The 23563-nt window shown below is 43.6% G+C and overlaps 1 protein-coding gene across 2 annotated transcripts in view; it reads left to right on the forward strand.

Moving 5' to 3' along the window:
• The first annotated feature begins 3295 nt into the window (after window positions 1-3295).
• The window catches only part of LOC147419665 (putative HVA22-like protein g), a 33798-nt gene continuing 13530 nt past the window's right edge, over window positions 3296-23563 (forward strand). Inside the window, exons 1-4 of one of the 2 annotated variants that reach the window (XM_086506065.1) lie at window positions 3296-3491; window positions 3728-3826; window positions 3974-4030; window positions 4111-4174. In XM_086506065.1, coding sequence (XP_086362191.1) covers window positions 3460-3491; window positions 3728-3826; window positions 3974-4030; window positions 4111-4174 — 252 coding nt within the window. In that variant the 5' untranslated portion in view covers window positions 3296-3459. The remainder of the gene's footprint in view (window positions 3492-3727; window positions 3827-3973; window positions 4031-4110; window positions 4175-23563) is intronic. The other variant, XM_086506064.1, reaches the window with a different exon arrangement.

Genomic DNA, 23563 nt, shown 5'->3' on the forward strand with positions numbered 1-23563 from the left:
TCACCCCTATTGTGACATCACAAGAGGGCTGCTATCTAAGTGGACTCAAAAATCTTTAATGGCTAGATATAAATACATGGTTTCCACAAGCAAAGAGAATAGAGGAATAAACAAGTGAGCATCACGATGGCTTTCTAAAACAAGAAGAAAGTGATAAAATCATTAGGTTGAGTTTAACTAAAATTATATAAGGTGGAGCAATGTTCGGGAATGTCTCTTTTATTATGTGATCGAGTGTCCTCTTCGCAAAGAAGAAAACCAAAAAAATTAGCAATTTTTTTGAAATTTGTAAGATTTTTGAACTAAGTTTTGACATCATTGCACCGGCTGTTCTTCTCTTTACCATGGTTTGCTCATTAATATATACATATATATATATATATATATATATATATATACTCATTAATATATAAATGTGTGTGTGTATATATAAATAGATAAATAAATTTACATATATAATAAAAAGAACTCATTAACATATATTATATATTTACTTATTTATATTGTTTGTGTGTATATATATGTATATGTGTGTGTGTGTGTGTGTATAGAACTTACTAGAATTATGCAAGGTGAAGCTTCACTTTATCATTCTAAAAGAATAGAATGCAAGAGAAGTCAAGCCATGTGAGGAAGTGAATGAAAGGTGAAATAAAATATCCATTTAATACTTTAAAACCAAAATAACATTTAAGGTAAGTCTCAATCATCACTCAAAACATACACTTCTCTAAGGCTTCTTTTAGAAAGCCAAAAAGACCACCAAACACATTGTCAACATCACTTTCAATGGTGAAATCCATGGGCTTTGCAAAGACACAATATATTTAGAAGGAGATTGCGGATGATGTGAACGTGGAAAGAGGCAATGCAATCAAACTGTTACAACATTTATGTTGGCCAACACTTCAAAAATAATGGATTTATCACCCAAAAAAGGTCATCATCAACACAAAGTGAATTTTGAAAGTCAAATGCAAAGTAAATCACTCCTTAGAAAATTAAGGTTAGTAGCACAATATTTCTCACAGGTTGAAGGGGTTGATGTTTTGCCCGAATAACTCACATGACTAATATTTACACGATACTAGCTTTGACTACTACTAAAAGTTGGTTTATTTTTCAAGTAGATAAAAATCAAATAGTTTACATGGACTTCTTGAGGTAGCACAAGCGAAAGGGATTATTGGCCCCCATGCAGACATTGTATGGACTAAAGTATGCAACAAGAGTATGGGCATTCGGTAATATATGAAAGATTCAAAGTTGTATGTACTAAAGTTGAATAAAAAGTATATCATTGTGATTTTGTATGGAGATGACTTGACTCTGAAATGCATCGATTATGCATATAGGTCAAGCTTTGACTTTGAGATGATATCATACTTAGGACTTCCACACTAATATTCAGAGACTTGACTCTTAGAGGAGGTGATAATGGAAGATGCATGGGTTATGCTTAATAAAGGTCAAGCTTTAACTTTGAGATGATAACATACATAGGATTTCCACACTCCTTCTTGATATGTATGCAAGTGGGTCCACAGGACATGGCATATCAGGTTCTTCAAGTCTGATCTATTCCTTGGTGGCAAGAAGTTTGGTAGTCCTCCTCTTCTTATCTGCACTCAAACTGTCACGACTGCTTCTTCCACCATATATGGCGGGTGAGGAACTGCCGTGTGTTTGAAGGAGATCTTGATGTGGCAATCTTCTCAAAGATTATACAAGAAAGATCTACACACTTGGAAGCAAGCAAGACTCGGGAGACTGATCTAGGGCTACCCGCGCCGTGTTGTCAACCTTCGATAAGTAAAAGCCTAGAACTATACTTCACCTACTTTGTGAAGCAGGTTAGCGTTAGCCTCGGTGAGAGGTGGTAGACATCTAGATTGTAATCTTTAGAACCTCAAGGCTCGGCATGAGCTTGAGGTTGTTTTGTAATTTTTATGTTGTGATTAATACAATTCACTCACAAATTGTGAGTTTTGCAAAAAGAAGAAGGATTTCCACACTGCTGTTTAGAGATTGCATCACATCTTCATCTCTTAACAAGTATGCAATGAAGATATTGTTTATAGATTGCACCAAAGTTTGACATCTTCATCTCTCATTGTAAGGAAGGTATTTGCATGTAAGGTACCATAAACTAAGACATTTTCTTTGGGCTAAAATTCAATTCTTTCATTAGGTCTTGTAACTTATTTAGGTTAGATATTTTGATTACCAAACCCTATTTTTAGCTATCATTTTCTCACTTGGTTTTGCAAAATATTAAAGGCAATGAGAAGCAACTTGTAGTGGCACTTTCTTCACCAGGGCTTGCCAAATTTTTTTTTCTAATCTAAGAAAACAAGTGATGAAATCAAGAGGCCTGCCTATATATGGCAAGCTACAATAAACTAATTATATATACAAGTGAGAATTCTGTCACTCCGACGATGGTGCCACCTAGGATGACAAAAAGGAGAAGCTATTCTCTCTCTCTCTCTCTCTCTCTCACACACACACACACACACACACACACACACACACACACACACACACACACACACACACACACACACACACACACACACACACACACACACACACACACACACAGAGAGATTAATGATGGAGGGGGGCAGACCGTTTCCCACTCGAAAGATGGAGGGCGACAGCAATATGTGAGCAGGTTCAAGCGCAAAGAAGCTCTGTCTTCTTGTGATATATGTGAGCAGGTTCAATGGAGCGCGAAGACCAGAGAGAGAGAGGGGTGAAGGAGGGCAAGCGATGGTGGGTTGGAGCAGGCAATTGGGGGAGAAAGGTGCAACTCGGGAGGGATGAGGGCAGGAGATGGTGGAAGGGGTGGGGAAGATATGCAGATAGAGAAGGAGAAAGGGAGCATGGGAGGGCGTGACATGGCTTCCCTTTTGCTTTGGAAAAGAGTGAACGATAGTGGGAAAGTTTACCTTCATGATTCAACCGATGCCAATATAATTGACTGTCCTTGCAATGAGTATATTCTTCTTATATCATCCAATAAAAAAATTGATATTTTTTTAAAAATAATCTTCCCTTTTTCGTTAAGAAAAAAGGGAAATCACCACTATGGCCTTAGCCCTTTGGGCAAGCCAAAAAAAAAAAAAGAATAAAAAAAGTTTAAAACTCCTGCAAAAGTGCGAAATTTTATGCATTTCGGAAAAAAGACTTATTATTTGAATCGAATAATTTATTAGATGTGATGAGTAACGGTTTGATGAGAGATCGACCGGCTAAAGACAACGGGCCTACCGAGAGAGCCGGTTTGCAGTTAAACGCCGCGCCTCACCAAAGTAAAACTTAAATTTGAGCTGCAGCCCCGACACCGTCTTCGACAGGAAATCATCATCGTCATCGCCTTCTTAACCCCTGTCAAGCCTCGCTATTGCAGCTCCGCCATAGCTAGGGCTCGCGGCTCCTTTTTGTACCACAATCATGATCGGCTCCTTCATCACCAGAGCCATTATGTAAGTCTCTCATTAATTCCTTTTCTGAATTTGTTTTTGCTTCTTAAACCAAAACCAGCACGTGTAGTTTCTCTGATCTTTGGAACTTTTGTTTGATGTTGCTTGCAATGATATGTCTTGCTCAGCATTTGCACCTGCTACAACTTATCATTTTCGCAGTTTATGGACTCTTTTATTAATCATATTTATAATCACCGGTTCTGCATAGCTTGAATATCCTCATTTCTGCATTGCAGATTGGTATCTGGCTATGCCTATCCAGCTTATGAATGCTTCAAAACTGTCGAGAAGAATCGACCTGATGTTGAGCGGCTGCAATTTTGGTGCCAATACTGGTAAATGGTCATGGTAGCTGTTAATGAACTCTTTTCTCTTTGCTTCATTCAAGAAGAAAAGTGAAGGCTCTTACTGGTGCTACTCTGTAGATAGCTGAACTTTCTTTTGAGAGATGATGATTTGCATAGTGGTAATTTTTGTGGTAGGATGATAATTGCAGTTTTGACAATGTTGGAAAGACTTGGAGATACCTTCATATCATGGTACATGATCTTTATTTTTGTTAGCTGTTGGGCGATTTATTTTGTTTTCTTGGTTGTCTCATTGATCTGTACTGTTTCAGGCTACCGATGTATAGTGAAGCCAAGCTTGCCTTCATCATTTATTTGTGGTATCCGAAGACCAAGGTGCACACTTGATTTAGTAACATTTGCATTGTTTTGTGTTTCAAAGCTGTATGTGTGTGTGTGATTTAGTAACATTTGAATGTTTTGTGTTTCAAATGTGTGTGTGTGTGTGTGTGTGTGTGTGTGAGAGAGAGAGAGAGAGAGAGAGAGAGAGAGAGAGAGAGAGAGAGAGAGAGAGAGAGAGAGAGAGAGAGAGAGAGAGAGAGAGAGAGAGAGAGAGAGAGAGAAGAAGAAGAAGAAGAAGGAGAAGAAGAAGAGAATATTAACGTCGTAGGAAACTATCCCAAGAGAGAGAGATTAATCTCTTCCAAAAGTTGAACTTGGCCTTTGAGACAAATCATTGTACATGTGTGGTATATCCTCTGTTATCTTAGAAAAAATAAAAAATGAAAGACTATTACTAACTGATAAACTGATGCCTTTTCATTTTGGAGTATACAGTGAGTGGGGGGTGGTACTGTGGGTGATGACCATGATGGATGGGGGATGGAACTCTACTACTAGGGGCTTGTACTATGTAGTGCAAGACTACATGCATAGGGTATACAAGTATGATATGCAATCTAGCTAGCTCCATCCTGTACTATAGACCACTGAGGGGATTGTGAGCATCTCCCTGAATAATATACTTGGATTTGATATGAGCCGATCCAAGCACTTTGTAGTCTCTTGTCTCACAAAAGTAATAACGTGGTACTTAATCCTATTGACCAAAGACGATATGCAGAGCAAATGGAAAAGAGAGCAGCCCGTATAGCTTGATGACGTGGCATCCGGAATTTACGGCGTGAATTATGGGTGTCTGTACAACACAGTGACGTGGTAGATTTTTAGCTGCCCTATTGTAGCAAGGTGAACTTAGTTATGGGCGCCCCATATTTTTAGGAGTGGCTTTTTGGGTTAGCGCTAGATTTTTATATTAGTTACTTTTGGGCCCGGTGCCTTTAAATATAAATATGAGCCTTGGGGGTCAGTTCTTGTAGATCAGTGCATGGTTGCATATCTGTAGAGTGACCCCCTGACAGTTGTACTATGGGGATTACTTAATATAAGAAGTATGGAAAGTGGCTCTAGACTTTGGGGCTAGTGTCAGGTGCAGCAGAATTGAAATGGTGATGATCTAGTTTTACACTTTGACAAAATCCTTCTTTCCTTGCGTTAGTGATTGCTTTGTGCTTGACTGATGGTTCTTTTTACTTTCCCTAGAGGAGAGGGGTGAGAGAATGCAATAGAGATGTGTAGAGGGAGAGAGAAAGAGAGAGAAGAGAGCGACACCCGATGGGGTCGCAACCAACCCTCTCAAGGGCCCCCCACACCGTTGCCGATTTGGTATTTGCTTTAGATTGCGTAAATGCAATGTACACACAATGCAATACCTCAAGTGCAGACTCTACTGACTCGAATGACAATAATTGCCTCGGTAACTCCTGTAAGGTGCAACCGAAGTGAATGTTGAACTTTGCTCAAGATGAGTGCTCCGAACTGTGCTCAAGGGTTCCTTTTACTTACGGAAGGGAGAGCCTTCCGTTCCTTTAGTGAGAAAGTGCAATGGACACAAACAAAGTGGATGAACACTGTGAATGAAGGTACATGAGACTGAGAGAAAGAGAGAGAAGAGAATACGACACCAGGGAGTTGTAAAATCCTCCTCCGAAGGCCCCACTCTCTATGGCGAGAGTGGTCTACTATTGATTGCACAAATCTCTACAATGCTTGGACTTGCCGACGATGCGACGATGATGAGGACGACGATGAGACGGGCTGAAATCTGGAAATGCTAAGGGCTGAAATTTGCAAATCTTTATCTGCTGAATTCTGACTCTATGTCGGTGACGATGCCGATGATGACGATGCGACGACGACGCACTGAAAACGCAGATGCTGAAATTTGTGTTTTCCGGGCTGAATCTGTAAACTTCGATGGATCCCACCGTGCGGCGAGGAACTGCTGTGGGAAGGTGAGATCTGCGAGGTTTAACACCACACCACAGTGGGTCAGGAGATCAACACCGAGTTTCACATATGGTCAGGAGATTGTAGAGTATACAAATGCATACACTTACCTTGGGGTTGTCTTCACTGGGCCGACGTTTTCTTTGGGGAGAGCAACGGAGAGTAGATTGACTAGAGCTTTTGCGGCCTCGAGAGGCTTGGAGAGGATGTGTTTGTAGGTTTAGTTCCAGGAACCTCGGACAAAGTTATGGCTCTTTGATACTTTAGTAGCCTCAACCATGTTGTATGGGGTGCAGATATGGGGACCTTATATAGGCCAGGATGGTTGGAGATATATGGAGTGGCCCTTGGTATCTATGATCTCTCGACTGATCAGAGCCAAGGCCTCTGTACCCCACACTATCATTCGAGCAGAGCTAGCCGCCCCTCCTATGGAGATTAAAGCTCTCACCATATCAGTCTCCTACTAGAGATAGATTGTCATGTGACACATCCAACCCTTTGTGTCCGTGGACAAGCTGCTTCATGACCAGGGTTTAGTTCAGTCAAGTCAGTCTAGCTTAGGAAGTGATCTGGCACTTTTGTGAGTCTGTTCGCAGATCGTGCATGTCCAGACACTTAGAGTAGATGCATATCCTCTGTTTGCAAACAACATGATCATCAACATTACCATTAGAATCCTTCAGGAGCATTTTCCAGTGCATTAAACCTATTTTCCCTATTTTTGACATTTTTCACTTATTTATTAAGTGACTTTTGTTGGGAACTGGGTAGGGCAATTTTGCTAAGAGAATATATAAGCAAACCTAGTGCTAGGCTTATCTGGCAGAAGGAGGAAGGAGAGCAACAGACACCCAGTGCAGCAAGCCCTCTGGAACACCTTCTCAAGCAAGATTCCCCCAAAGAACCCCTGGCGTTTTCAGCTCTAGACCATCAGCGTTTTCAGCCCTAAACCTCAGCGTTTTCCGCAGTGACTTCCTAGTGTTTTCAGCCTAGCAGTTCAGCGATTTCCAGCCTGCCTAGCGTTTTTACAACCAGCAAGTCAGCGTTTCTAAGGATTGCAGCGAGCGTTTTCAAAGGCAGCAAAGGCAACGTTTTTAGAGACAGCATGACCAGTGTTTTGAAGGACAGCATGACTGAAACCGGCCCGTTCAATCCAAAAAGGGCGGTAGACTTTACTTCAAACCTTGATTTAGCTTTCACCCATTATTAGTCGTCTATTATACCTGCGCTATAGTGACACAAGAGAGGGGAATGGGATACAGATGTTAGAATGCACCTGTATGAGAAGACCGACACCAGATTGGCCCCTAACTTAGGCGCCCCTTTCGGTATTTCTTTATTGTTTAAAAGAGGGAATAAACGCTGTGGTTCTTTCCAAGCTGCCCTGCACAACCTTGGCTGAATTTTGACTGTTCTGGCCTGATTTCGGCAACATAACTGTACTAGAACCCTTCACGGTCAGTATTCCCACGCATTAAATGACTTTCCCGACGCATACGGGCACTTTGCAAAACCTGGCGAGAATCTGCAGCACGCTGAATTATCTGTTTTCAGCCCTGAAAATGCGCCAGATCGCCTGTACAGCGGTCCCCTTGCGTCCCCGAACCTCTTGGGGGTATTAGGGTCCGTTTAGGGCCAAAACCCTAAAACTGCAAAAATACACAGCAGGCTGTAATTTACTGTTTCGGGCTCCGTTTCGCATGCCGGTCGCATCCTTAGCAAGTCCTCGAGCTCCTGCACCTGTAGGGCTACTTGCCCTTTGAATCGGACGAGATTTCTGGCGTGAAACCTCTCCGAATTCACCTGTACCTGCGGGGGGATTAGCCGCTAGCTAATCCAGTACCTGTGCAAGAGGCTCTTGCCTCGGCAATCGCGCATGAACCCACACAACTGTACATTGGTCAAATGAAGAGCCCACTAGTGGGGCATAACATACTGCCATAGGGGAGAGAGAGGGCAGTGCGTAGCGTGCAGGGCATCACTCTTGGCACCGCACTGTGCATAAGAGGGAAAGCAAGCACTCCATAGCTCTTAACCTGTGACAAATTCTGAAAATCAGCCTCCTCTCTCATTTTAGGCGCCCCCTCCTCTGGCCAGAAGTGGCAGAAGGCTCATAGAGTGACACCTCGCCCAGTTTCTGATTTTGGCCAACTGGGCTAAAAATATCTCAACTGGTGCGTCGGTTGACTTGACAGCAGAGTAATAAAGTGTTTCTCTTGTCATTCTGGAGCTAATGACGCAAATACATTTTCAGGTCCCAAAATAGCAGTTCCCTAAATTTTAGGAGATGTTGCCATTGTATCTTTCTAGGTCATCCGAGCCCCTTTGTACACTGCAGCCACACCCAAAACTGAAATGTAGCCTCTGTAGCAAAGGATTCCACTTTGGCTAGTCAATGATCCCACTTGGCTAACCATAGTCCTTGTCCAACCTTAGTGCTCTCTTGCCCTCAGGCCTGGACTCCCTCTGGACAGTTCCACACTAGCTATGCAATGCAGGGCAGTTGATTTCCCGAGGGGTGTTTCCAAAAAGTGAAAGTAAATAGATAATAAGAAAGAAATCAACAAAAAGGATAGATAGTAGTCACACGCTGATGACAATGACCAACGGTTTGAACCAGCAAGGCAGCGCTTTGCAGCAACGTGTTAGTAGCAACAGAATTCAGCAGAGACCCATCAAATTCAGCAAAAGAAGAACATCCCAGAAGATAGTGTTTTCAGCCGTCGTCTTCGCCATTCTCGTCTTCGCCGTCGTCTTCAATTATAGATCCACCTTGCATCATAGTCTCACGACTTGCATCAGCATCTTGTACCAGATTGTGCAATCAATAGCATAGACTTCTCTCGCCATCGAGAGAAGGGCCTACGGAGGAGGGTTTGACAACTTGTTTGGTGTCGTATTCTTCTCTCTCTATCTCTCATTCTCAGCACCTTCATTCACAGTGTTTATCCACTTTATTTGTGATCACTTGCACTCTCTCATTAAAGAACGGAAGGCTCTCCCTTCCCTAAGTAAAAGGAACCTTGAGCACAGTTCGGAGCACTCATCTTGAGCAAAGTTCAACATTCACTTCCGTTGCACCTTACATTGATATGCTAGACTGGCCCTTGAGTCTTCCAAACAATTAGCTCGTCAGGGGGATGCTTCATGCTGGTATGCACAGATGACATCATGGTTCGAGATGCATGGCTTCACCATGGGCAGGCTGCCCCCTTTCCAGTACTTTCTTCAGGCACCCTCGATGTCTCTTACACGAGTGGAGATAACTAGACTCATTCGTCACGACCTGATCCAACTAGATACCAGGAGGACATGGATAGAGCCACCACAGGAGTTGGGCACGAAGATGGCTTTCTGTAGAGAGCATCTTCTCCACCTCACAAGAGATGGGTTTGTGATTCGACTGAGCTACATGGACACACATATGTCTCATGCGGTGTGCCATTGGTCAGATACGTACATCCTCACACCAGCTGGAAATTGAGACTGGTAGATTCAGAGGGATATCAACAGACAGCAGGATATGCCGCTTATGCCAGCTAGAGCTAGAGCCAGAGACAGAGCTACATTACATATGTCATTGCACAGTGTACTATGAGATTCGGGGCCGTTTCCACTGCTTATGCAAAGAGGGTTTCGGTGCTTTCTCTAGGGTCATGAGTTATGAGGATCAGAGATGTCTTGGGCTATATCTACTTGAGTTACAGAGATATAGAGACACTTTACTAGGGAGAGCTAGAGAGAGAGTCCCAGAGACAGATTACAAATTTCTTTTCACTAGATATGGGATATCCAGAGAAGCAGCCATCATTGCAGAACTCGGCCCACACTCATTCGACCACTACAGACACTCTTATCGACCGAGAACTGGAGCTACAGAGATCCAGACGGCCATGATTGAGAAGAGGGGCTATAGAGCATCGACAAAGACTACAGCAGAAAATTCAAGCCGTACTCTCGACATCCAGAGTGTAGATGAGGATGGATTCTAGTAGTAGTAGTATTTTTGTTCTTGTTCTTTTGTACCCAGACTTGGTATTAGATTCACTATTTTGTAACAGATTGGTCTCATAGGTCATTTTGGCCTTTTGAAGACGTTAACATAACATTTCATCTCTCTCTCTCTCTCTCTCTCTCTCTCTCTCTCTCTCTCTCTCTCTCTCTTTTCCGCACCCGCGTACTCTCACATCCGTGCAGTTATGTTTGTCACCTTCTTGGACAATGCATAATGTTTTCCATGTTTCTTGGCTTGAATTGTTTCAAGGTAAACCTCGTAAGAGCCTCCCAAACGAGGAGCAATTGGAGATAATTGATGAAGCCGAAGTTATGGAGCCGAAGTAGATCCTTCAAGCACGGAATAAAGAAGCAAGTGAGGCAATACTTCCTGAAGTTCAAGGATCGAGGGATGCATGAAGTGGCTTAGGTAGATGAGGAGTTCTTCACAGATTACCCAAATTTGCTAGCCTCACACAAGGAGGCCATGCAGATCGGTACCGGTACCTCACCTTAAGCAGGAGGGGATGTCACGTGCAGATGGCTCTGTGTGCCACGTGGACATGCTTCATCAACTGCCAGAGCCAGTGTTCCCCTTCTTCCTATATAGGAGTGTCTAGAATCCTAGGAGGATTAGTACCGGCAATTTTGTAAGCTTGTTCGCAAGACCTGCATGTCCGGACAAATATATTAGATTAGGTTTTCTAGTTTTGGAACCCTCTTGCATAAATGGTTTGTATAGGCGTTCGACAAAGTGGCAGAAGACCACAAAACCACCTTCCAAACCCGCTCTCAAGAAACCTCCTACTCCCAAGAAGTATACAGAGAAATAATTAGAAGAGGTGGTTGATGCACAAATTGCTCAGCTTTTTGACGCGCAAAGCAAAGCTAAAAAGCACGACAAAAAGCAGAAAAAAGGCACTGGTTATTTGGGTCGTCAGTCTACTTTTGAAAAGGCAAGAAAGCAGAAGAAGCGTGTTCGATTTGAAGGAGTACCCAGTTCTTCTTCTTCTTCTTCTTCTTTTGACAGTTCTTCTAGCTCATCTGACTGGAGCGAAGAAGACAGAAAAGGCAAAAAGCGAAGCAAAAAGCAACGCTTCGGAAAGGGCAAGAAAAAGGCAAAGAAGTCTATATCTCGCCCCGTGAGTGATAGTTCTACAGAGGACTCGTCTACAGACAATTCAGACTCTGACAACAACAACTTTTATGCAAAGAAGAAGAATAATAAAGCCAACTAGTATGACTTTATGGAAGACAAAAGCAAGGAAGTCCGAGAGTTAAGGAAGGTGGACAGTCGATTAAATTTGACACGTTTTCTGGTTATAGAGATGCTTCGAAGGCTTTGTCTTTTGTACAACAGTTTAACATCGCTTTTGCGGGAGGGCGTTACTCAGAGCACTCTAAGATTCAGAGAGTTGCCTCTTACTTTAAGGGGAATGCTCAAACTTGGTGGTCGACGCTTCTATTAAACAAGACTGCGCCAGTTAAATGGCTGAAATTCAAGAGGCTTTTGATTTCTTCTTGGTTGACTCGAGAGTATGAACGCGAATACGAATTGCTTGGAACCATCTTCGGATGACCAAGAAAGATACAGTGGACGCTTATTGCGAGAGATTCTGGAGCTCTTTTCTACCCGCCTCTTCATTCAAGAAGATCTTGTTCAAGGAATAGATTGAGCGGTTTACCTTGGGTCTACCTACAAAGATCCTAGATCACTGCTTGGAACAAAAGTTAGCTTCCATTCAAGAGTTGATGAGTCATGGGGTTTTGCCATTCACTCAGGTAGTTTGACCTACCCCACCGATGAGATCATGACACAAAGAGCCGAACAGACTTCGACAAATGAAAGTAGAAAGAGGAAGAGCAATTCAGAAAAGAAAGGTGCACGACCCAAACTCACTCCTCAGGAGAGAGCTCGCTACATCAGGGAAGGGAAGTGCTTTGGATGCGGGGAAATTGGACATATATCTCCGCGAAGTGCCCCATAAAGGCACAGAACGAAAAGAACGAAAAGGACGACGAAAGGCCTGAAGTTCGAGAGCAGCTGAGGAACGTGGAAGAAAAGGCAAGATGAAAACAAGACTGGTTCCAGATTGCGTGGAAACCGATCCTAGCACATTGGACAAGAGTACAGAACTTTGCCGAGCTTGGGGTAAAGTGAAAGACCATGAAGCCTTGATCTTCTTTGATGGAGGAGCGAAGGCCAACTTCATTTCACCAGAGTTGGTGGCGCGGCTCGAGGTCACTCCCGATCGGATGGGACCACTTGCGGAGGCAGTTCTAGCGGCACCCGCACCCAACAGGGACGTAGCCATTACACCTGTCAATTCAAACTTCGGTTGCATTGTCAGGGGTATTTGGGGCATGAGGACTTTTTTACATATGGTCGACTATCGGGCGAGGAAAGCGATATTGACCATAGAGAAGGGCAGAACCATTGTACTTGATATTAAACTTAAGGGCGAGTCTGTCCCTATTGTATCGGCTTTGGCCATTTCAAAGTTAATGAAATCCAGTCTGTTTGTTTACTCGATCTTTTTGAAAGAGTTGAGTGATGAGGATAGGACAAATATGTTTGAACTTGAAAAAGAACGCCAAGATTTTCTCCACGCTCATGCCAGTTGCTTCTCAGAGGGCCTGCCCGGCGAGTTACCACCCGCTCGTCTTGAAGATCATACTATTGATTTGATACCTTGAAGCACGCCACCGAATTGGCCACCTTAACGTGTGAGCCGAGCCCAGAATGAAGAGATTATGAACCAAGTGAAAGATATCTTGGAAAAGGGTCTTGTCCAGCCTAGTACTTCACCGTATTGCTCTCCTGTGTTGTTGGTTTTGAAGAAAGATGGATTTTGGAGAATGTGCATCGATTATAGAGCTCTCAACAAAATCACCATCAAGAACATATTTCCGATTCCTAGAATTGATGATATACTTGACCAACTTTAGGGATCCTCGTGCTTTAACAGGATCGACTTGAAAAGTGGATATCATCAGATCTGAATCGCGCAAGGAGACGTCTACAAGACAGCCTTTCGGACGATTTTTTGGGTTATTTGAGTTTTTGGTGATCCCTTTTGGCTTAACCAATGCTCCTCTGACATTTAACCGGATGATGGACATTATTTTTCGAGAGTACAGGCTATTTGTTGGCACTTTCTTTGACGATATCGTTGTTTTCTCCAAGAATGAGGCAGAACATAGAGATCATTTGCTTCAGGTCTTTCAGGCATTACGAGATCACAAGTTAGTGATTAGTGCGAAGAAAAGTGAATTTTTCCTGGCAGAGATCAGAAGACTCAATGGAAAAAGTATCTACCTTTGGTGGAATTTGCCTACAACAACACGATACACTCTTCGACGCGGAAGGCGCCATTTGAGATTACTGAAGGTGCTGCGAAGGTTTCACCCTTCCTAAGCACGAAAGGTAAGATTTTTGAAGCCGATGAGTACACGCGCGACTTGGACACGGCTTTTGCCAAGGTCCACGAGGCTATGCAGAAATCTCAAGAACGACAGAAAAAGGCAGCGGATCGCCATCGTCGCGATTTGAAATTGAAGGAGGATGATTGGGTGCTCTTACGTTTTGAGAAGGCACACCTGAGAAAGAAGAAGGGAAAGGAGAGGCTTTTTCGAAAGCTTAGTATGAGATACTACGGACCTTTCCAGATCTCTGAAAAGATCAACGATGTTTCCTTTCGACTAAAACTGCTTGACACTTCGAGAATTCACAATGCATCTCATGTGAGTCTCTTGAAACCTTTTAAACGTGATGTGCCCAAAGATGGGGAGCCCGACGAGCAACCCGAAGTGGAGGAAACGAGGAGATCCTTGTTCCTGAACAGATATGGGATGAAGGGTAAAGTAAGAAGGCGGTTCTTGGTTAAATTTAAGAACTATCCTGCATTTGATGCGAAGTGGATGGAGGAGGACCTAGCAGATACTCCTCAGATTGTGAAACTTTACCTTGAAGCTTTTGCTTTAGCATAGTCTATTCCAAATGGGAACCCAAAATTCAGCTTGGCCGGAGATCTTGTGCAGTGGGTTGCACAAGAGGGGAGTTACTCCGCTCCTTTGTCAATAGATGCCTTGATTTTTTGAATACTATAGTCACTTATGTCTCTTTGAGCTTCAGGGATACTGAGAGCTGATAGTATTTTGTTGTATGACTTTATGAAATGGAATTCCGGAAAAGTATGAAATTGATTTGTTCTTGACTTTTTTTTAAGTGCAGGAACTGATAGACGAAATGATTGCAGCATTTTGGTCTAAAGGATCTCGAATAGACATGGTTGCAATAGGGGTCAGTCAATCAGGCATCTATGAGGTCTTGAGTGGATCTAGATGCGATTGCTAACCGCATTGTTGATCAATCATGGTCTAAGATCCGAATGAATGTTGAATGTGATTTGTCATGTGATGTCCCGCGATGTCAAGTGATGTCCCGTGATGTCGTGTGATGTGACTGTCGATTGGTACATGTGCTAGACGTGTGTTCCTAGTGCATAGGTACTAATAGTCAGTGTTTGCTAAGACAGTTTATGGCCTCTATCTGTTTTGCAGGCGTAATCGAGGGCGATTACAATGCTTTCAAGAGGGGGGTATGTCACAAATTGGTAACGTGGCATGGTGACACAGCAGACACACACCTCTGGCAGGCAGTCCTGGAAAAGGCGGCAGAATGCTGACGTGGCTGTACGGTAGATTCCGGATTGTGCGTCGAAAACTCCGCTGAGATGTGCTAACGTGGCAGAGCGTACAAAACCTGATGATGTGGCTGGCTGTACGGCTTTTGGCTACGCTGATTTTTGGCTGCTTTAAGCTACACCAGCAGTTGAGAAAGAGAGAGAACCAGCTTTTGCTTTATTTTGGGGCTCAAGAGAGCTTGAGAGAGAAAGAGCCTTTGCTTTATTTTTCAAAGCTCTTAATGCTTTTGATTTTCAGCTTTTGGGCTTTGCTTTTAGCATCCCTTGTATTCTTTAAATAAGCAGGTAGGGCCTCATAACTCAGAGCATCTGGACGTAGACTCTGAGTGTGAGCACCCTCCCGCACTCTTGTACTTTGAACACAGATTAATATAAAAAGAAATACCGAAAGGGGTGCCAGTCTTTGGGGCCAATATCTCTAGGCACGGAACTCCGCCGGGCCAGTGTCGAATCAATTGTGAACTTCAACTGTTTTGAAGTGTTTATTTGTGATGTTGCGGTAGATTCTCGACTTGGAGTGTCCAAGTCTGTTACACGAGTCTGTCCCTATTGTATCGGCTTCGGCCATTTCAAAATTAATGAAATCCAGTCTGTTTGTTTACTCGATCTTTTTGAAAGAGTTGAGTGATGAGGATAGGACAAATATGTCTGAACTTGATAAAGAACGCCAAGATTTTCTCCACGCTCATGCCGATTGCTTCTCAGAGGGCCTGCTTGGCGAGTTACCACCCGCTCGTCCTAAAGATCATACCATTGATTTGATACCTAGAAGCACACCACTAAACTGGCCACCTTACTGTGTGAGCCGGCCCAAGAACGAAGAGATTATGAACCAAGTGAAAGACCTCTTGGAAAAGGGTCTTGTCCAGCCTAGTACTTCACTGTGTAGCTCTCCAGTGTTGTTGGTTTTGAAGAAAGACGGATCTTGGAGAATGTGCATCGATTATAGAGCTCTCAACAAAATCACCATCAAGAACAGATTTCGGATTCCTAGGATCGATGATATTCTTGACCGACTACAGGGATCCTCGTGTTTTAGCAGGATCGACTTGAAGAGCGGATATCATCAGATCCGAATCGCGCCGGGAGATGTCTACAAGACAGCTTTTTGGACGACTCTTGGGTTATTTGAGTTTTTGGTGATGCCTTTTGGTCCTACCAATGCTCCTGCAACATTTAACCGGATGATGGACATGATTTTTCAATAGTACAGACTAGTTGTTGGCACTTTCTTTGACGACATCATTGTTTTCTCCAAGGATGAGGCAAAACATAGAGAACACCTTATAAGATATGTTCGTACTACAGACAGTTCATTAGAAAGTTTGCAGAGGTTGCTTCCCTTTGCATATCTTGACACAGAAAGGAGTCCCTTTCTTGTGGGGACCCGCAGAGGTGATTGCCTTTCAGACATTGAAAGAGAAATTGACTACAACACCAGTTTTGACTTTGTCGTACTTGCATAAGTCATTTGAAGTATATTGTGATGCTTGTGGTCATAGTCTAGGTGCGGTCTTAATGCAAGAAGGCCATGTCATTGCCTACTAGAGCCAATTGTTCTCAAGGCCGGAACTAACAACACAGATTTATGAGAAAGAGTTTTGGCGGTTATCCATGCTCTTACTGAGTGGCGACATTACCTGCTCGGAGTGGATTTTACTGTCTTCACAGACCATCAGAGTTTACGCTACTTCTTGTCACAGAAGCAACTATCGGAAAAGCAGATGCGATGGGCGAACATCTGGTCACAGTTTCACTTTCAGATTGTCCATGTGCAGGAACAAAAGAATATGGTGGCAGATGCTTTGTCTCGGAAGCCGTTGGTTATGGCTATTTTTGTGATACATCATAGGAGCTTCGAGGATATAGTCGATCATTATGCCACAGATACAGGTTTTGCAGATATTTTCACTAGGATACAGGATGGGGAGATAGTAGCGGGATATTCGATTCGGGATGTCACAAGACGGGCACCACGTGCCAACAATAGAAAAGAACAAACTGCACAGACTTTTAACACTTTAATAACAACTGAACTGAAAGAGAGAGACGACATGCGACATGGAGTGGCGGAATTCCACCCCAGAGAGTATTGGCCCCAAACCTTGGTGCCCCTTTCGGTATTTCTTTATATTGCATCAGCATAGTACAAGCCGGTACTCGAGACTCTGCACCTTCTCTAGGAAGCATGCCAGAGAATAAGCCCTAGCCTCATATTTAAAGGCCCTTGGGCCTGAAAAGCAGTTATAGTAAAAAGCCTTTAAAACTCAAAAGCTTCTGGTTCAAAAACAAAGCCAAAAAGCTGCCAGCACAATTTACGAAAGTCCGTACAGCCTGCCACGTCATCAGTCAGCGCAAAACGCGGACAGTCTGCCACGTCATCATGTCAGCGCAATTTTCGGAAATTTGTTTGCTGTCCTTAGGGTTAGGGAGTTGCAGTTTTAGGGTTAGGTTTTCTAGAATTAGGGTTTGCAGGTTTTAGGGTTAGGGTTTCCAGAATTAGGGTTTCAGCAGTTAGGGTTTCTGGCAGAAATTAGGGTTTAGGCCCCTCGGCCGCATCTGTAAGTTGACTCCATTCTTTAGGCTTTGACACGTCAGCAGTTTGTTACACGGGATGGCTACTTGATGAGGAAAACCATGTTGTGCGTTACACAGCCGTTGAGGGAAAAGGTTATGACCGAATGCCACTGTCCACCTTTTACGGGTCACCGCGGCATTGCTACCACGTTGAAAGGGGTAGAGATATACTTCTTTTGGCTGAGACTCAAGAAGGATGTGGATGAGTTTGTGCACAGTTGCTTGGTATGCTAGAAGGTCAAGTTTGACAGGCATAAAGCACAGGGATTGTTACAACCTTTGCCCATACCCACCCACCCCTGGGAAAGTATTGCAATGGATTTCATTTTTGATCTCCTGAGAACACAGGGTGGTCAGGATGGTATCTGGACTGTTATTGACAGATTTAGCAAGCAAGCTCATTTCATTCTAGTGAAGAAAACAGTCAAGCCGGATCACTTAGCGAGACTGTTTGTGGAGAACATTGGCACGCGGTTGCAGTTCTCATCATCTTTCCACCCGCAGACTGACGGGCAATCTGAGATTGCCAATACATCTAGTGGTACTAGATTTATTGAAGTCTTACATCTTGGATTAGAAGACTCAATGGGAAAAGTATTTACCTTTGGTGGAATTTGCCTACAACAACACGATACACTCTTCGACAAGGAAGACGCCATTTGAGATTATTGAAGGTGCTACGAAGGTTCTACCCTTCCTAAGCATGAAAGATAAGATTTTTGAAGCCGATGAGTACACGCGTGACTTGGACACGGCTTTTGCCAAGGTCCGTGAGGCTTTGTAGAAATCTCAAGAAATACAGAAAACGGCAGTAGATCGCCATCGACGCGATTTGAAATTGAAGAAGAAGGATTGGGTGCTGTTATGTTTTGAGAAGGCACGCCTGAGAAAGAAAAAGGGAAAGGAGAGGCTTTTTCCAAAGCTTAGTATGCGATACTACGGACCTTTCCAGATCTCCGAAATGGTAAATGACGTCTCCTTTCGATTGAAACTGCCCGATACTTGGAGGATTCACAATGCTTTTCATGTGTCTCTCGAAGCCTTTTAAAGGCGATGTGTCCAAAGATGGGGAGCCTGATGAGCAACCCGAAGTGGAAAAATCGAGGAGATCCTTGTTCCAAAACAGATATTGGCACATAAAGACAGAAACATTAAGGGTAAAGTGATAAGGCGGTTCTTGGTTAAATTCAAGAACTATCCTGCATTGGATGCAAAGTGGATGGAGGAGGAGGACCTAGCAGATACTCCTTAGATTGTGAATCTTTACCTTGAAGCTTTTGGTTTAGCATAGTCTATTCCAATTGGAACCCCGAACTCAGCTTGGCCGGAAATCTAGTGCAGCGGGTATGCACAAGAGGGGAGTTACTCCGCTCCTGTGTCAACAGATGCCTCGATTTTTGGATACTAGAGTCACTAATGTCTCTTTGAGCTTTAGGGATACTAAGAGTTGACAGAATTTTGCTGTAATGACTTTACGAACTGGAATTCCCGATAATATGATATTGATTTGTTCTTGACTTGTTTAAGTGCAGGAACTGATAGATGAAATGACTGCAAGATTTTGGTCTGAATGATCTCGATAGACATGGTTGCAATAGGGATTAGTCAATCGGGCATCTACGAGGTCCTGAGTGGATGTAGATGCGATTGCTAATTGTGTTGCCGATAAATCTTGGTCTGAGATCCGAATGAATGTTGAATGTGATTTGTCATGTGATGTCCTGTGATGTCAAATAATGTCTTGTGATGTCGTGTGATGTGACTATCGATTGGTGCATGTGCTAGATGTGTGTTCCTAGTGTGTCGGTACTAACAATCAGTGTCCGCTAAGACAATTTATGGCTTCTGTCTGTTGTGCAGGTGTAATCGAGGGCGATTACAATGCTTTCAAGAGGTGGTATGTCACAAATTGGTGACGTGGCTCATTGTACACACATGGCTGCCCACTGTACACACACACTCCCGCTCCGTGAATGGCTGACGTGGCAGCAACTGCCGTGTTTTGCGTTGAAATGATGACGTGGCATTGCCGTACAGACTGCTTGGAAAGAGCGGCGCAAATTGCGTAATGTTGACGTGGCAGCAGCGTACGGAAAAGCAGATGCGTGGGCTGCTTTTGTCTACGCAAGGCTTGAGAGAGAGAGAGAGAGAGAGAGAGAGCTTTACTTTTAAAAAAAAGCTGTGCTTTATTCAAGAGAGCTTGTAAGAGAGAGAACATGCTTTATTTTTCAAAGCTTTTGATGTACAGATTTTGGGGCTCTGCTTTTGGCATCCCTTGTAACTCTTTATAAGTGAAGTTGGTCTCACTTCTGAGAGCATCTGGACACAGAGTCTAAGAGTGAGACCCAACCACTCTATTGTACTTTGGCAATAGATTAATACAAAAAGAAATACCGAAAGGGGCGCCAGTCTTTGGGGCCAATATCTCTAGGCATGGAACTCTGCCAGGCCAGTGTCGAATTAATTGTGAACTGTGAATTGTTTTGAAGTAAATTCTTGTGGTGTCGCGGTAGAATCTCGACTTGAAGTGACCAAGTCTGTTACACAATGCTTGGTCTTCTCTACTTAATTGACCACCTAAAACTCCTTGAGCAATCTTTTTATTAGGTGTGAGGTGAGGTTTATCAGATTTTTTTTTAAAAATTCTTATCCTTAGATTTATCGCCCTTAGATTGAGATTGACATGGAGAATGAGATTGAGAAGAAGAACCGAGAGAGTGTTTTTTATGGTTACCATTCCCATTAGAATTCTTGTAGAGGAAGAGTTACCATTATTTGAGGCCGTCTTGAGCTTACCCTTGTTGTGCTTCATCTCTTGGAGTTGAGCGAAGCGTATAGCGTCTTGCAATGTCTTTGGATTACCAGCTTCCACATCAAACTTGATCGAGTGGTCCAATCCAAAGAGAGAAGCCTCTAACCTTTCCTCATCCGATTTCCACAATTGTCCACCTAGCTGCAACACACGGTTAGCATATGACATCACAGGTTTACCTTGTTGAGACAAAACCCGAAAATCCTATTTTAGTCGTTTTAAATAGTGTGGAGGTAAGAAGCTAGTCTTTAGACCCTCCTCAAACACCTCCCAACTAAGCTGGAGAGGGAGAACGAGGAGAGACTCAGAATGGGCAGCCATGTGGGCTTCCTGCTTCTTCTCCATCCACTCATCCTTCCAAGGGCATTACCGTCAGATGTATGGAAGCCAAGAGAACTTTGTTATTATTAGACTTTTTCACGACCGCAAAATACGATATATGCAACCAAGAATAAATGACAATAGCATCCATCTTATTGTCATACTTATTGGACGTGATCTTCTCGGGAATTGGTTCATAGATCGTACGAGTAGCATTGGTCGCCTCCGCGATGGTCTTGGTGAGCTTTTGATAATTGGGCTCTGAAGAAGAGGTATCGGATCGCACTGCCAAAGTGGTGATGAGATCACGTATGGTTTGGCTTTCTTGTCGACGCGCCTCAGCCTCAGCCTCACGCTCCCGTCGACGGGCCTCGCCGTCCGCCTAGCGCTCCTATCTACGAGCCTCGGCATCGGCCGCCAATCGACGTTCCTCTCGCTCCGTCGCTTCCGCACGCTTGACACGTCGTGCGTCCTCTTGCCGCATCATCATCTGCATTATAAAATCCATGGCAAAGAGGGAGAAGTAGGGGGGAGGGCTCATGGGAGGATCCATAGGTGGAAGTGGCTCGTCTTCTTGATTGGTGGAGGTCTCCATACCGTTATGAGTCTTGACTATGCAAGGATTTCTCCTCTTGGTTCACGACACTCAAGGCGCACGACTCTACACGCAATGGCAGGCCTGTTGTTCCAAGAGAGGGAGGAGTGGAGTATACACTGAGGGCTGCCAGTACGATCCGAAAACACTTTTTTTTTTTTTTTTTTGGGGGGGGATTAGCTGATTAGTGCAAAATCTTCAAAGCTCTGATGTCAATGTCAAGTGAAGCGGAATTGAAATGGTGAAGATCTAGTTTTACACTTCAACAAAATTCTTCTTTCCTTGGGTTAGTGATTGCTTTATGCTTGAATGATGGTTCTTTTTACTTTCCCTTGAAGAGAGGGGTTGAGAGAATGCAATAGAGATGTGTGGAGGGAGAAAAAAAGAGAGAGAAGAAGAGAGCTACACTTGATGGGGTCCCAACCAACCCTCGTGCTTCGCATCGAGGGTTCTCAACTGCACCTCAAGGGCTATCCGCTTCATTGGAGAAACTCGACCATAAAGTGAAAAAAGCCGATCCCAAATCAACTTTGCACCTTTCATCAATCGTATGTGACTGATAACTGATGGTGTACTGTTGAGGATAATGAAAGACCGGATTCGAGCATTGACACACTCTTGGTAATATGGTGCTTGATGTAGATGCTGGGTAGTGTGAGGCTAAGTGCTAAATGCTGAAAACACTAGGGAACTTGGCTTGGATCTGCAACTGCGAGACTGGTCTTCTAATGTTGGTGATGCTGAAAACTGGCTGAGATTGCTAACGCTATTGTATCTGTTGGGATGCTAATGGATCTGGGCATGTAGAAGGGAAGTCACTGAGGCTTGTGAGACTGGCTGAAAATGGTAATGGCTGGTGTTGAAAACGCTGATTGACTGGGCTGAAAAACGCCGGACTGATGCTCGAAAAATACTGAGGGGCTGATGCTGAAAACTTTGAGGTGCTGGTACTGCTGGTTCTGGTATGAGGACCACAGGTTTCTCATTCTCAAGCAATTTCAAACAATCAAGTGATAATAAGATACTAACCTTATAATTAGACGGAATCTTGTGGATCAGGTAGATTGTGTTCAAACAAGACATGGCCTAGTAATGGTTATTGTCACGATGACAACCATTATATATATTTGCTGGTTTCTTTCCCTTGATTTTTATTTAATTTTTGGGACCCTCTTGTTGAAATCACAAATGCCCGGACATTGCGTGGCCAGTGTGAAATGGCCCTTGGCCGAGGTTTCATCCGTAGGAGTCAAGGCCAGGAAGCCACGAGATGGTTGGGCCAATCGGCACTAGAATCCGACTAGTAAAGAAGTGGCTAGGCTTAGTTAACGTCATTTAGGCCCCTCGGCAAGACTTTATAAGTTGGTGGGTACTACGAATTAAACCAAAAAGAGCAAACTGGACACATGGCAGTAGGAGAGCAACCTGCAAGCCAACTCAAGTTCCAGAAGTCTTATCCCCGCGGCGGTGCCCAAAAATGAGGGGCTGATTTTTGAGTCATTGTGCTACACAGTGTGTGTGTGTGTGTGAGTAGTGGGTGCAAGTGCTCACAACTTTAATGGTAAGCTTGCCTTCTCCCTTGTCTCATGCAGCACGATGATTTGCTCTCGCGTATCTCTCTCCCCCCTTTGCACATATGGTAATGCCCAACTAATAGGGCTTCTCAGATGACCATGTATAGTTATGGGGGTTTTATGCGTGTTGGCCAAGGCAAGAGCCTTCTGTATAGGAACCGGATTAGCTAATTGCTAATCCCCTACATGTACGCACAGTTCCATCGCGAAGGAATGCGAAAACGGAGAGTTTTCTCGCGTGAAAACTCGTCCAATTTATAGGGGAATCATTCTATTGCGTGCGAGAGCTTCTGAGACACGTGTAGACATGTTTTCTTCGCTCAAAATGAGCGAAACAAAAAAATTACAGCATGCTGTGTTTTTTCTGCAGGTTTAGGGTTTCGCACCTAAACTGCAAGGTAATGCTAGCCTCGAGAAAGCTATCCCGCAAGGAATCTTGTCTAAATCAAAGGGCAAGTGACCCTACAGGTGCGGTAGCTCGAGGGCTACCCAGAGAAGTGATCGGCATGCGAATCGGAGCGGAAAACAGGGAATTATAGCAAGCTGTAATTTTTTGCAGGTTTAGGATTCTGGCCAGTTTTGACGCCTACAAGTCCCAGGAGGTTCGGGGAAGCTAGGGAATCACCAAATAGGTGTTTTGGTGCAAATTGGAGGCGAGAAACATAGATTTCAATTTGGTGTAATTTCTTGCCAGGTTTTGTAAAGTGCTCTAAAGTGCGTGAAAGTCAATTGTTTACTTGGGATTTTGTCCGTGGAGACTTATACTGTGGTTATGTTGCCGAAATCGGGTTAGAGTAGGGGAATTTTAGCCCGATAAAAGTGGGATAGCTTGTAGAAATTTACAATTTTTTCTAA

Source organism: Adiantum capillus-veneris, chromosome 29 (genome assembly GCF_014529385.1).
Source record: "Adiantum capillus-veneris isolate H3 chromosome 29, ASM1452938v2, whole genome shotgun sequence".
Taxonomy (NCBI): Eukaryota; Viridiplantae; Streptophyta; class Polypodiopsida; order Polypodiales; family Pteridaceae; genus Adiantum; species Adiantum capillus-veneris.